This window comes from Achroia grisella, unplaced genomic scaffold (genome assembly GCF_030625045.1).
Source record: "Achroia grisella isolate CSIRO2021 unplaced genomic scaffold, CSIRO_AGI_Agris_v1 utg676, whole genome shotgun sequence".
NCBI classification, from domain to species: domain Eukaryota; kingdom Metazoa; phylum Arthropoda; class Insecta; order Lepidoptera; family Pyralidae; genus Achroia; species Achroia grisella.
The window spans coordinates 1146568-1163135 of NW_026712992.1; the positions used below are offsets into that span (position 1 = coordinate 1146568).

Below are 16568 nucleotides of genomic sequence, written 5' to 3' on the forward strand. Positions count from 1 at the left end.
TACTATTGTTAAAGATTTAAGTTGAAATTTCTCAGAAATGTTTTTACCTCTTTATAACGAATTTCAGACCAATATAACAAACATCAGTTCAACGAATTACTGAATTTACCTTCCGATTCGTTATATTGAGATTGCACTATATTTAGGTAAATGAAATTATACCCCTGACGAATACTTTTTTTGTTTAAAGTAATATCTGTCGCCTTCTTTGTGGCAACTTCCTTTTGGTCCATGTCTTATTATTACTGATGTACTGTTAGGATGGCAGAAAAGGAGATCTGATATTACAGTGTGAAAATCACGTTAAACTCTATTATTTATGAATTAATTCCAGCATTTGTTCATTCTGAATATATTATTGTTAATTAGTAGTCTTTGTAGAAGATAATATACCTATCAAAACTATTTATTGCACATATAAAAATGTTAACAAACTGGCTTGTAATAACAGAATGTCTGTGTAGTTTCCTCTTGTCGGGTTAATTGACTTCTAGAAATTGAATTGACAAGAACTGACAAGAGGAAACTTACTGAACTGGACGATAGGGAAAAAATAATGATACAATAATCTGGATGTTCTTATATGTCGTACTAAATTGTCGTACATTAATATATGACTTTGTAATTCATTAGAATAGAATTTCTTTATATAATACCCTTGATATGATTTCTGTCCATTGTTAAAAATGTAATGCTTTAGTTTAACTATGGAACTCACATAATTCCTCCCTTATAGATCGCCATCGATAAATCACATCCATTTATCTGGTGACTCAGATACGGAACATCTCGGAATCACTCCCATTTACCGATGCGGTCCATCACATAATATACTAATATTAAAGAAGGAACAATGAGTTTAATACTCGTATTATGATTTAGTTAAAAACACTTTGTAATCTACTTAAAAGTTATAAGTTCACCACGGTCTTACTCGTACGGGACAGTATTTTCCATTTCTACACAGAAAACACGCAGACCAACATAAACAATCATATTCATAAATACAAATGTTCGCACCATGAGAGGAATCTAACTCGCGAACATCGATGCGGTGTGGTAACCACTACACCACCGATAAAAATAAAACTGTAGTATATTAATATACTATTTAATTCTATATCAATACCAAATTTTAGATTGATTCTTGTATTCGTAAAATATAAAAGCGTAGTTTAAAATCTGTTTCAGCATAAAATTTGTTTTCTAATTATCTGCTTAATATTGAAGCGCGGTGGTTATCACCTCACCACTGTAGCGCTATTTATTACTATTTATTGTAGTATGTAGAAAGTTGGTATACCGGTGAAATAATTGTACTATTTATTGTACATTAGTAAGTTTATTTGGTAATGTGCTACATGGCTTAGTAACGCGTAGATTCGTCGTAGAGACGTAACATGAACTAACTTTTCACTTAACTTAAATTTATCTTATCTGAGGAGTTAAACTAATGGGAGTGTGCCGAGTGTTGATAGAAATATTAAAAGTGTAGGCACAATATTAATAAAATCATTAATTTGTGACTTTGTAAAATAAACAATACTTTAAAAATTATATACTATCTCACGAGCATTATTACTTACATCAAAACAAAGTTTCGAAATCGGCTGAACCCGAAACAGAAACCGAAACACGTTTTCGTTTTCCGACTACAATTTCCTTAAATTAGCCACAAAGAATGCTTCAACGAGTGAATATGAGGAGTTACTTTTACATTTGTAATTATTCCTTTTGTATTTTAATGACCTGTTTAATATTTGTGTATATTTTAATAACTTTCCATATTGCATTATGGTCCGCATAAGTCACTGTCCGCTCAACAAATAAATCAAGAAGATAGTACTGGTAGTATTAGTAGAGTTTGGTAATAAATGTCATGTGGATTCAATTTCAAAATTAAATTGTTAGAGAATTAGGTGGATACGTATTTCCTAACAAACCCCTTTATATTTAGGAATCGTTATTTATTATTCAATACCTTTTTATTATTGTTCAACATTATGACCGCTGTGGCTCTACAATTTTGATGGTTATAGAGAATCGGTTCATTTGTCATTTTGAATAAACTTTGGGTATAAGCTTAGATAGCACGAGTATTTATCAGACAAGTTTTACTGACTTCCATTTTAGAACCGTTTTATTCGAGGTTATATTATTATGCCTTCCTGTTCACAAACTTAGTATACATAAATGTTCTGTATGGTGCTGCCTTTAATCTGTTATTTCCATGTATCTATTTAAATATGAACGAATTCAACGTATAAATATATATATAAATATTTAATGTCAGCCATTACGCACGTAAGGTTTAAGTTGTTACGTTGAGGTCGGTTGGGACATTAATTCCAATCGGAACACGCAAGTTAGCCCAACCGCGGCATTCGCAGTGCTGTCTATTAACGGAAAATGACGCCATAAGTCCTACTCGGTTAGGATTTCCAATTGAAGTATTTATAAAACAATTACGTTTATTAATGTGTCTACTTCCGATTGGGTGGCAGAAATAAAAAAATATGTACTATTAATAAATGTTTGATTAAGTTTATTTGAATAAAGAATATGTCTATTTTTTGTTTTTGCATCGTAAAATTTCGCAACCTATTTTTATTATACTATATTTTCATTGATGGCTATCTGGTCCGGTAGTTCCCGTTCATGTCGTCATGTGGCTGACGCATTGTCGGATCACAAGCCGTTTTGATTAGTAATTGCTATCTATTATAAATATATCACATGTCGAGTATATAACTTACTCTCATTACAGTGATTATACAGCATTACATAATTTGGCCGACGTAATAATTAGTTCTTAAAACTATATAAGCTACTACTATTGTTGCCTTCTGAGTCAGTCATTTTTATTTCTAAGCCTCCTTGGCTTCAACAACTAAGTAAAACTTGTGTTACTCAAATAATTTCTATTGCTTTAAATATTACATTACTAACCCACCAATTTGGAAAAGTGGTTTACATTTCTAATAAAACTATCATTGGAAATGTATATGATGGCACTATCATGAAATGTAACGTAGAGCGTTGGCATGTCTCTCGCCATAACAACATTTACATTTTATATCTATCGAGCAAACACTCGCAAAACTTTAAATGCATTAAGGCAGTAGATTCTTTTTATGCTTAGAAAAAGCTGAAAGCAATTTCGGTGAGAGCCGGTCGTCACACGGAGTAACATATGTAAATGAGTGCACGCGGGCTTATACCGGCGGGCTTACATATAGATATATATACTTACACACATACGAATAGGGAGAGGGCGGCGCGTAAATATTTTGTGATCTTACGCCCGTGCATATTTTTGTCTATATGATTTATTATTGGAAGCCACTTAGTAGAATAATGTATTAAAAACAAACTCTTGATAAGTTTATATTGCTCTTGAAGCATAAATATAAAATGTATTTAGTAAAAATAGAATTGAATATTTCTGTTAGACTGTCTCGGGGCTTTTACGATAAAGCCAGAGAGACACGAACCATCTGTACTTTACATAAATATGTTTATTTAAACTAAAGTATATAAATATATACACGGAGATATTAAAAACTATATGTATTCCCATCTTACATGTATACTATAAGCTGTAACTATATGTTAAGATAGTTATGAAAATCTCGTGTCGCTAATGTCATTACTTTTCATACAAACCTAAATAAAAATCTTCCATTTTGTAAAAAATTGCCATTAAAAGAGTTGTTTTTATTGCAATAATCGGACGCTTTGGTAGGTACTACAAAGGATCAATGAACCACCTTAGTATGTAAATAAAAGTCGATTTATATGCAGCGAAGAAATTGCAGTACTAAATCATTTTTTTAATAATCGAATGCTATCTAGAATAGTCATGTATTTCCATTAGTATTCTAATATACTTATATATAAGCAGGGAATGAATATAATTTCTTAACACCTTACTTAATCTATGTGTAATTGGAAAATTGGAGGACTATATCGACTACATTGTCATACTATCAGGCATATAAGGCAAATAGAGAGAGAGAGGTATATTATAGGGAGTATATTATGAGTTCATATGTCATATTCAGGACTAACGTTCCAGAATTTATTACATAAATCTTTTTCTAAACTGTTTCATTCAAGCTCTAAAACTATTATTGCATGGAGAAAAAAATCGTGAAACGACCTCGACTCCGAACCAGGGCTAAATTTCGTTAACTATTTCCTCTCGGCTGAAAACTTCTAAAATGACCCAACCCTTTGCTCAATATATTTCTGGAAGTTGTCGCAATGTATTTATATAAAATATTCTAGCCGCTTATGCCACTAATAGCTTTGTTCATGTAGTTTCAGTCGAGTATTCACAAAGAACTCCAACTGATACTCTTTGAATCAGTCGCATAATATCAGTATTTTATTACATTCTTCGATGTAGATAGAAAGTCTAATTCATTTCACATATTGAAAATTCCGTCCATGATCCACACCGTACACGTTTGAAATACTTATATTATATTATAAAATGCAAAAATATGTGTCTGTCTGGATTTTTTAGGATATATTTTATCAAAGGACGGACATGCATTTTCTTTTATCTCAAAAAAATGTTAATGAATCATTTTCGGTAATAAATATTAAGCGGTGTCACCTTCTTCATGTCTAAAAAATGCTTATAGGTACACATTATTTACATACTATTAACAAATGTAAAGTAACTCATAAAATGTGAACTTTGCTCAAACACGTGAGCATGAGAGTGAGCATATGTACCCCTTAATTTTTAGACGTCATTTAGTAAGGTACGAGGAAACACGGTTCGTAATGGCACATTACTTACCTCCCGTTACAAAGTCATAACACCTCTGAATAAAGTTGATGAGCGTGACTGAGAGAGGACTGTTTTATGCAAATAATAATAACATCGCCCTGTCGGTGGTCACGAGTCCCGTTTTAATTTTGCCGGGTAATATAGAAATACGCATAGGACCGCAGTGGCGCCTGTGCCGTACAGGGCAAAAGTTGAAACCTTGAGCCGGTACCGCCCTACCCCGCGGCACCCCCCGCGACATCCCCTCCTTAGCTTCCGAACAACCTTTTCTTTCTTATATTTTCGTTATCAGTATAACGAGTAATTGTTCCTTGTAGTTTTTCTTATTGCCTCTGGCTGTAAAATTGAGAGTCTCTTTTATGTATTTTGTTAATAACGTATTCACCTACTTTTATAAGTTATTATTATAAGAGCTCCATTCGAATATAATAAAAAATGTATATATTACTAACTTCTACACTTGACTTTGTCTAATTGTTTGGGATATCAAATAACCTGAGACTTGAAATATCATAAAAAGTGACCCAAAACCTAAATGCTACATATTGTATATCCATGTAGTACTAAATACACACATATGCATACTTTAGATGATGATTAGACATGAAAGCGTAACAAACAAATCCCATTTCCTCGTTTACCAAATCAGGATACTACCTAAGGTTAGCTATTAGACTAATTACGAAATGTTATTTAAATAAAATATGCAAATAGGATAGTAGCTCCCTAGGTCATCAAAAACACAAACCAAGCATTATACCATTAATACTATTATCTGATCAAACTATTGAACTTATTGAATATAAATTGATATTAGAGAAAATATTATATTATAGAATTACATTTTTTTCTATAACTTAATGATGTCTCTAATATTCTCATGTATGCTAATGTTACAGAGTTATTACAATTAGAACTATTAAAGGTATTTTTATGAGTCTACGATTGTACGCAGGTAAAACAAGGTCATACGTCGCCATGGCCGCCTACACGAAATGATTTAATATTTATAATTCTACACTACGCACTATCACAATTTCAAACTACCGACACGACAAATCCATTTAATCTTTATACTCATAATTTATTTGGGTGATTCTTTACAGTCATTTAGTTCTTACACATGTTCTAGGTTTCATTTACGGTGGAACATCAACGACCGCATGTATGTCACTAAAGTTATGTAAACGTCATAAAACTATAGTAAATAGCATATAGAATCTTTGCACAAATGGAATCATTGTAGAGACATTATTTTATCATTACATAGTATAAAACAAAGTCGCTGTCGCTGTCTGTCCCTATGTATGCTTAAATCTTTAAACCTACGCAATAAAAGCGGTTTTTTAATTAAAGTAATTCAAGAGGAAGGTTTATATACATATATAATACAAGTACACCCGTACCGCCGGGGCGAGTAGCTAGTTATAAAATAAAATGCAGTTAATTTTCTTAGTCACGCTGATAAGGAAGCTTTCTGGGGTGAAGAGATAATTAATAATTGGATGAGTATCGTCATTCCTAGCAATGTATGATGTCAAGTAGATAGCCACGCGTACACTCCTAGCAACTGTCGTGATTGATTTCTGAAGAGTTCCTTACGATGGTCTAACTGATCTAACGTCATCCCCATCATAATCAGATTTCACTGATGCTCCGCCAGTAACTTACAGTGTAAATGGGTACATCATTTATAAAAAAAAAATTCCTCTGTAGGTAAAATATTTTTCATATCAATAAATATTAAGTTTATACATTACAAAAAAAATCTTTCTTCTTATCTTATTTTAAATATTAGTTTAGACACATCTGTACAGTCCAATTAAGTATAAGTAAGAGTATCATGCAAAAAGTTTGCCAGGTCTACTATAATTAATTTAACTAATAATCAGTAAACACCTACACAGCCTGAGCAACTTGTAGTATATACGGTATTAGGTCCTTCGTTATATTTCGGAATTTCAATGAGGAGTAACTAGGTACTGGGTTACCTATTATTTACAGGTACCATACTATTTCTAAATGACTTAGTTACAAGCTGAAGGATAACGGAATTCCCAATTACTTTATAAAATATAGCAATACATCGAAAAAGTCAATAATCAATATAATATTAATGACTGTAGAGACATCTGAGAGCACTCGACGTACGTTTCTCTCAATTTATAGAAACGAAGACTTCAACGATAAAACGTCCTCAAGTTACTAGGTATTATGTCAACTGTTTGTTAAAAAACGTATTATGGAAAAGGAGTTTCAAAATTTCAACAAAATAAAGACTATGTTATTATACTAATAATACTAAGTATACCTACTGATTGATATAAATCTACTAATTTCTAGCCAACTTGCAATATGTTACTACCCTAAATCCTACTCCTATTTTTATCCACCAAATCTGGGGGTAGCATCAACAAAATGAGTCGTTCGTTGTACGTCGCGTCGAGCACACGCAAATCAACATATTCTCCGCGAATCAACGTTAACGGAACCATCAGCCGCGATCTTCGCGCAATCATCTGATTAGTACATCATCCAGTGAAATTCATCGTAGTGTTGTGCGTTTTTAAAGTGAAACGGCTACGCGTATATTAAGACCTGCACGCGGGGACGACACGAACCAGGTTGGTCCTTAGTTTCCCTTTTTTACCCAACATTCTTCATGGTCCTTCGTCCAGATCACCATCATTCATCTCAAAACCCATAAATAAATCATATTTCATAATCATCTGATTATCATATTCATCTCATAATTTCATCAAGTATTGCAAGTCATTTTTCATTGTCATATCAACCGCCGTACATATCAGCCATTTTGCTCATATTTCACCTTGTCATTCATTCCATCAAATCAGTATCATTCATTGGCTGTCAATAAAGCTTTAAGCAAAAATCATAACTCATTGTTGGCAACACAGAACAGTAAGTTGTCAATCATAACCCGTCAGTATTAATTCATTCAATCAAATTGTTAGTTTAACTTTTGTTTACATTTTAATTTTCGTATATCATTTAGGAAAATATTACATTATTTTGGTTAAATAACATCAAAATACGATGGCAAATATTAAAGCGTATGCCACAAACTGCGATCTGAGTTACAAAAACATGCGAAATGTGTATGAACTTGCAGGTAAACTTAGCCAAAATCCAAACTTAACTTCACAAGAGCAAGTTGGTTTCATGGTACGATTTAAGGATATTGAAAGGTTTAGGCAACAATTCGAGGAGGCTTTTGCTATTCTTATGTCTAGTACTGAGTCTGTAAGTGACAAATCTCGTGAGGAGTTGGAAAACAGATATTCAACTTTTATGGATATGTTTTATTCTGTTCAAGTTTTGCATAGTTCAATACAAACTAAGAGTGACAATGCCAGTGGTTTTCAACACTCATCATCTAAATCTGAACCTGCCTTTCAGCTTCCCAAGATATCTCTAAATAGGTACTCAGGTGTGAGCGTAGAGTGGCCAAACTTCATCTCAATTTTCAACAGTCTAATTCATAATAATGATAGTTTAAGTTCTGTTCAAAAGTTACACTATTTATTGAGTGTTTTGGATAAGGAACCACTCTCTTTGGTAAAGCATTTAGTAATATCTAGTGAGAACTATCAAGTTGCTTACAATTTATTAACAGAACGCTATGAAAACAAGAGAGTTATCGCTGATAAACATGTAGAAGCAATTCTTAATTTGCCAAATTTAACACAATTAAATTTAAAAACTTTAACAAAATTCTTATTCACCATTAAAGAGAGCACTCAAGCTCTTGATGCCTTAAACATGAATACTAAATCATGGAGTTTTCTTTTACTTCATATAATTCTTAGAAAATTGTCACTGGATTTGAGAAGCAAATTTGAATCTCAAGTTGAAATTAAAACTATACCTACATTTGAGAATTTAATTAAATTTTTGGAAAATCAATTACATGTTTTAGAAAATGTTAGTGCTTCTATACATAGGGCTTCTACTAGTAGTACATTAACTGTCATTGAATCAAACAATAAAAATAAACTTAGTACCATTATTTGTCCTTGCTGTCAGGATAAACATAGCTTATATTACTGTTCTAAATTTGATACAATGACACCGGAACAAAGAAAATCCTTTGTTTTTCAACATAAACTCTGCTTTAATTGTTTAAGAACTCATCATATTTCAAAATGCATTTCACAAAGTGTATGCAGAGTATGTCGTGGCCGACACCATACAAGGCTACACATCTCATCCGATCAGCTGAAACCTTACCCAAAAGATAATGAAGTTGCTGTGTCGACAGTGGGTTCCATAGCTCAACTTCAATCTATCCATGGTGTCGAATGTAAATCCACTATGATTTTGGGTACTGCTATTGTCAGTGTACGAGATGTCAATGGATATTACCATTCAGCTCGTGCTCTCATCGACAATGGTTCTCAGGTTTCAATTGTAACCGAAAATCTTGCACAACAACTTAGACTGCCACGTTCACCGTCTAGCAGTGTTCTTGGTTTAGGTGCTTCATCAGCTCAGCATAGTCGAGGAATGATACACTGCAACATAAAATCTTTTATGGATCCTACCAAGACCATATCAACTAATTGTATCATCCTAAAACGCATAACAGGTAATCTCCCATCAGTTATGGTAAATAAATGCATTTTAGATAAATGTAAAAATTTAGTCTTGGCTGATAACAACTTTTCAATGCCTGGAAAAATAGATGTTCTTTTAGGTGTTGACTGTTTTAATAAAATTATTGATGGTGAACAACGTAGCCTGGGTGAAGACATGCCCACTGCACATTCATCCATCTTAGGTTGGATCATCATGGGCAAGGCTCCCACAGCATCGCAGCAGACTTGTGGTGTGGTCTCCATGGCCTGTACCACAGATATTAATTTTAACCTTTCAAGGTTCTGGGAATCTGAGGAACCTCCCGGTCAACCTATACAAGATCCTGAAAACATTATTTGTGAAAAACACTTCACTAACACTCACACAAGGGATAGCACTGGTCGTTTCATCGTGCGGTTACCTTTCAAAGTGGATCATAAGCCTTTGGGTGAAACACACACCACCGCCTTAAAGCGATTTCATAATTTGGAGCGTCGCATGCTTAAGGATGAGAAGTTGCATGAACTTTATGTCGCCTTTATGAGGGATTATATTGAAGCTGGCCATATGCGTCAAGTGTCAGGTCCAGTATCAAGTGACCGATATTATATTCCCCATCATGGTGTGTTACGTGAACACAGTAGTACCACAAAACTTCGTGCTGTATATGATGCATCAGCCTCTAGCTCTACAGGTGTTTCACTTAATCAGGTACTTATGTCCGGTCCCAAACTTCAAAAAAATATTGAAGATATTATTTTGCGATTTCGACTCCACAAAATTGTCTTCACATGCGACATAAAACAAATGTATCGACAGGTGCGCATGCATGATGACGACTGCAGATACCAAACTATCTTCTGGCGCGCTTCTCCTGCTGAATCCTTGAAGCAGTACGAGTTAACTACCGTAACATACGGCGTCACGAGCTCTGCTTATCAAGCTATTCGCGTCATTCACGAGTTAGCTCATTTAAATACTAGCCAATATGCTGAGGCTTGTAGGGTGTTGCTAGCAGATACATTCGTAGATGATATAGTTAGTGGGTCTCATTGTCTTGATTCTGCTCAGCAATTGCAGCAAAATCTGGTTGCCATTCTCTCTCAAGGCGGTTTCGATTTGCGCAAGTGGTCAAGCAACTCAAAGGAGTTCTTGGAATCTTTCACCTCCGATCATTGCGAGCCACCATACCGTTTCGAGGAGCAGGGTGACATCTTCAAAATTCTGGGCATCGAATGGAACGCAAAAACGGATAGCTTCATCTATCATGTCTCAAACATGAGTAATGTCATGACCATGCGTGGCGTTTTGTCTAACATCGCGAGACTTTACGATCCATGTGGATTTTTAGCTCCTGTCACTTTCTACGCCAAGCACCTTATGCAACAGCTGTGGTCAACACAAAAGAGTTGGGACGATCCACTTCCCCCTGCTATACAAAAATCTTGGTCGGAATTAATAGCAGATTTTCCTCATCTTAATAAAGTATCTATATCACGTTACGTTATCACTGATCAACCGTTTGTATGTCAATTGCACGGTTTCAGTGATGCGTCCGAGCGCGGGTATGCCGCTTGCATCTATCTGCGTATTCAAAATACTCATGGTAATTATGTTAAATTATTACTTGCAAAATCACGGGTAGCACCACTCAAACAAAAACTAACTATTCCCAAATTGGAATTAAACGGTGCACTTTTACTCATTCGCTTAACCAAACACGTGTTTGACATTTTAAATGTCAAAATGTCAATCACTACTGTCATTGCTTGGTGTGATTCGAACATAGTCCTATCGTGGCTTAAAACTTCACCTCACAAACTTCAAACTTATGAAGGGAACCGTGTATCCCAAATCCAAAATTTATTTTCCAATGTCACGTGGAAACACGTACCGTCCATGATGAATCCAGCTGATTCAGCCAGTCGAGGCCTTACTCCTACTGAATTAGTTGATCATCCCCTATGGTGGTGTCCATCATGGCTTGAAATGGACGATTCAACATGGCCTAATGAATCATCAGAACTTAGCGAAGCCGACTTGCCTGGTGTACGGTCCTCCTATCCTGCAGCTTATGTCACGCATACTATTACGGAGCCTCCTTTTCTCACCAAGTACAGCTCGTTTACCAAGTTACGATGTATAGTAGCTTGGTGCAAACGTTTCTGTCACAATCTACGCAAGCCTTCACAACGAAGAACTGGACCAATTAGTGTGGCCGAGTTGATTGATAGCACTCACACTATCATTCGATTGGTTCAGTCTTCGGAATTCTCTGGAACAATTAAAAGGCTACAGGAAAACAAATCTATTAAAGGTGGTCTCATGAGACTTAATTTATTTTTCGACAACATCGGTCTCGTAAGAATAGGTGGAAGGCTTACCAATTCTAATTTGCCGTACCACACAAGGCATCCATTGTTACTTCCTAAGCGGCACACCACGTGACACGATTGATAATTGACTATTATCATCATGTCTTTTTACATCCTAGTCTAAATTCCCTTCTAAATTTATTACAAAAATACTTTTGGATTTTATCAGCGCGTCGAATTGTCCGCCAACAAATTTTTCGTTGTCAACGTTGTTATAGATCACGACCTAGATCTATTGAACCGTTTATGGGAGATCTACCCTCCCACCGAGTAACATCCTGTCGACCTTTTCAAAGGTTGGGATCGATTTTGCGGGCCCGTTTTTCTTAAAAACTTCTCGTATCCGAAACGCCAAGTCCGTAAAATCGTATCTCTGTATTTTTGTATGTTTTACAACCAAATGTGTTCATCTGGAAATTGTTTCAGAGTTGTCTACTGAAGCGTTTCTTGCATGCTTCGATCGGTTTGTTTCTCGTAGGGGACTTCCTAGCGACGTATTTAGCGATTGCGGTACCAATTTTGTTGGTGCTCGGAATTATCTAAAAGATGTTACGCAACATATTATAAATTCTCATGAGGAAATCCATAAATATTTAGCTCATCAACAAATAGTTTGGCATTTGAATCCTCCCGCCAGTCCACACATGGGTGGTTTATGGGAGAGTGCTGTTCGCTCTGCCAAATTAATCATTACTCGTGTAATTGGTGATCGCTCACTGGTCTACGAAGAATTAGCTACCATCTTCACTAAAGTAGAGGCTGCTCTAAATTCACGTCCTTTAGTACCTATGACAAATGATCCAAATGACCTAGACGTTTTAACTCCTGGCCATTTTATCATCGGTAAACCTCTTCAGGCATTACCTGAAGAAGAAATAATAGAATCAAATCTTCTCAAGCGTTGGCAGTTAGTACGGCAAATAACTCAGCATTTTTGGAAGCGTTGGCAATCCGAATATCTTCATACATTACAACAGCGACCCAAATGGCTTGCTAAACTACCTAACGTTCAAGTAGGCGATTTGGTTTTGCTGAAAGATCCCGGTTTGCCACCATTTCGTTGGAAAATTGCTAGGGTAACTAAAATTTGTCCAGGTTCTGACGGTACTGTTAGGGTGGTAGAGTTGAAAACTTCTACTGGTACGTTACTTCGACCAGTAGTCAAGATTTGTCCATTATTACCTTGTGCCTAAAGCCGATCATTATTCTTATGCTATCGAACCTTAGCTTATAGTATTATTAGTTTAGTTACATTTCATTATTATTATTATTTTTTTTTTTTTTGTTAACATTATTGGAAACCTTTGCAGTTTCATATCTTACTTTTTTTTATTCTCTAAAGAGCTTAGAGGCTCTTTGGGGGGCGGTATGGTTGATATAAATCTACTAATTTCTAGCCAACTTGCAATATGTTACTACCCTAAATCCTACTCCTATTTTTATCCACCAAATCTGGGGGTAGCATCAACAAAATGAGTCGTTCGTTGTACGTCGCGTCGAGCACACGCAAATCAACATATTCTCCGCGAATCAACGTTAACGGAACCATCAGCCGCGATCTTCGCGCAATCATCTGATTAGTACATCATCCAGTGAAATTCATCGTAGTGTTGTGCGTTTTTAAAGTGAAACGGCTACGCGTATAATAAGACCTGCACGCGGGGACGACACGAACCAGGTTGGTCCTTAGTTTCCCTTTTTTACCCAACACCTACTAATATTATAATCTCTTATTTTGTAACTATGACCAATAATTAAGAACGCTTAATGAAGAATGTGCATTATTGTATACTAGTGATCGCTCAGACTAATAATATTACACTTAGACTACAGACAAATATTATTAACGACAAACAATATTAATCTATTCTGAATTTGACCACAGAATTTACATTTACATGACAACCTGTATTTCTTTGAAACAGATTAAACAAGAGGAGACTTCAATTAGACTCAATAATTATTTTGGGAATCTTAAGTGATATTTGTTTCTAATCAAAACAGAATATTTACTATTTCCATTATTATAACAATTTTGTTACAAGTCACTTTGGTTATTTGTGTTACAAAGTCTTAAATTATAATAAAACTCTGTCTCTATTCATGTTAGATAAATTTAACTATCATTTTATAAAAGATCTATTTAAATATCTTAAACCCAAACGTAGAGAACTGGTCAGAAATTGACCTACTCTCTAATCTAACCCAAACTAATATTACAATAGTGAAAATGATATTGTTTGTCACGCTTTTTTTGGAAACTTGATTGATTAATGATTGAAAAGGCCTACTTTTAATTCCAGTCAGTCATGATCACGCAGACAGAGTATTAAACAGAAGTTAGTATATGATATAATTAAGACTGAATATTAATATATGTTTGTACATTTAGCCGTAGGGGCACATAATGCCAATTATAATTTTCCTCAACCTGACAAGATTACTGTATCTTGTAATTCGTGTAGTTAAACTTCAGCACTAATAGACTTTGTACATAGACGGCTGCGTGGGTGGTGCTATCACATCTATTTATGCCGCTAAGCAGTTTTCAAGAGGATATGATAGTAAAATTGCAGTATGCGTAAGACCTTAGTTTTCGGGAAAAGCAACGCATAAGATATATCACGGAAGTCACGTGCCGATGTTTTGTTTGTGATGATAAATACCAGACTGTTACCAGTTCATCAGTTTCTATTAGGTAGATCATCATATTGTTATATATGTATTTTTTTAGATATATATTTTTGTTTATTGCATGCACCACCTACTCTTTTCTTATCTTTACTTTCTCTATCCACCCAAAGGTAGTCTAGAAGAGATTGCTTAGCGTTAGGACCGCCTTTTGTATCAGTTAATGTATAGTTAATATTTACTATTTTAATTTTTTGTTTTGTATTGGATGCAATAAAGAGTATAAATAGAATAAAATAATGATTTGCTACTCCGGTTATTTAAAAATCGAATTACTAAAATGATGATGAATGAGACTTCTTACTTATTCCCGTCATATGTATAGGACCCTGCAGTTATAACATTGAAATAAAAGTGTTCGCTCTTTATAACCCTTTTCAGAGTCGTTTATACCTTAGTTATTATAAAATAACTAAAGTAACTTAACTTTATATGTGAAACAAAGTTCCACTAATCTTATTATTTATCAATTTGCTCAGATTTAAAATTTTCGTAATTTCGTAAACTTCTCATTACTTGAGAAACTTATATAAGATAGATTTTGGTAATGTTACTCTGAAATTATATGTTACAATTATGTTCACAGTACTTATCTTTCTGTCTTTGTTACCACAATGTCCATTTTACACGGCATATCGACACGGCAATCCTTCAGATAAATTATGTTGCTATTCTGAGCTACGCCTACCTATGAAAGAAAGAAAGAAAGAAAAATATTTTATTCAGTACAATGTAAAAAATACAATATAAACAACAAATGAAAACAAAGAGCAAATAAAATGTATGCAGCTTGATATTATTTAATCTTCTAATGCTCTTAAATTGAAGTATTTAATAGTTATGTTTTGGAAGGTATTTTCAAAATATTTTAATGTAGATGAATGACTTTCCATATTTAATCGTCTTTCCTTCACATTGAATACCTACAAACATAGTAGATAGGTATATAGATATGAAGGCTACTAAGGTATCTCGGGGGGCGTTGTTACTTGACAACATTTAACTACTAGGTTAATCTCAAAAGGATTAGCCTACTGCAGAACTTCTAATCATGGCATACTCTAAAAGTTTAAGAGTTCTATTAAGTTTATACACAAAATACATGTACTATAAAACGCAATCGAAGTTCGAAACTTAGGATGCAGTTAAACTAAAAATAAATAATACTTACTAAAACATAAATATACAGTTAATATTAATATTAATATAATATTATATTACATACGCAAATATGTGTCTGTTTTTGGAATTGTTTGTTATTTTTTCAAGACTAAACGGCAGAAGAGATCGATATTAATTAAATTTAACGTGAATATAGATTGGTTGTGAGATAATATTGGGTCGAACATAGCCTATTAACTCAAAAGAGCAAATGAAGTTGCGACTAACATAAGTAGTGACTGTGTTAGTAGTTATAATATATATATATATATATATAAACACCTCTTTGGGCACTTTGTTGATCACGCCACAACCTAAACACTTGCTGATTCCACCTTTTGCACTGAATAACTTGACCTCTATCGCGTATATCTCAGGCGGTATGGCAACGTCGCATTCTATTTTGCGATGCGGCCATATATATTCGTCGATAGTACGATATACTCGACACTTTTTTTACTAATAATTCGTGACTGAATGGCTCCGAACGGCTAAATTTTTAGTATACACAAAGACTTTTTGGCTCTGAATATATTTCAAAAATCAATTAATTATGTTGATCACTTTATATACTCGTCCTTACTGCGATACTTATTTTCATCCGAATATATATGGATACCGTAACGGTCTATCAATTATGAATTTATTAATTTACTAATGTAGATATTTTATATTCGCAATGCTCCATACATGCAAGCTCCAGCAACGGTGGAGGCAGGGTCCCCCCTGCACCGTACACCGCACCCCGCGCACACAAACAAATTAGATATTTTTTGAATACACAAAGACTTTTTGGCTCTGTATATATATTTCAAAAATCAATTAATTGTGTTGATCACTTTATATACGGGTCCTTACTGCGATACTTATTTTAATCCGAATATATATAGATACCGTAACGGTCTATCAATTATGAATTTACTAATCTAGATATTTTA

At 34.3% G+C, this 16568-nt stretch overlaps 1 protein-coding gene across 1 annotated transcript; it reads left to right on the forward strand.

Annotated features, from left to right (window-relative positions):
* Nucleotides 1–7861: 7861 nt before the first annotated feature.
* Nucleotides 7862–11851, forward strand: LOC131850020 (uncharacterized). Its single transcript, XM_059200167.1, has one exon. It carries the CDS (start codon nt 7862–7864, stop codon nt 11849–11851), a length of 3990 nt encoding a protein of 1329 aa, XP_059056150.1.
* The last annotated feature ends 4717 nt before the right edge of the window (nt 11852–16568 follow it).

Bases quoted from the DNA above. Each gene is read 5' to 3' on its own strand.
- LOC131850020 (XM_059200167.1), top strand. From the start codon at position 7,862: ATGGCAAATATTAAAGCGTATGCCACAAACTGCGATCTGAGTTACAAA.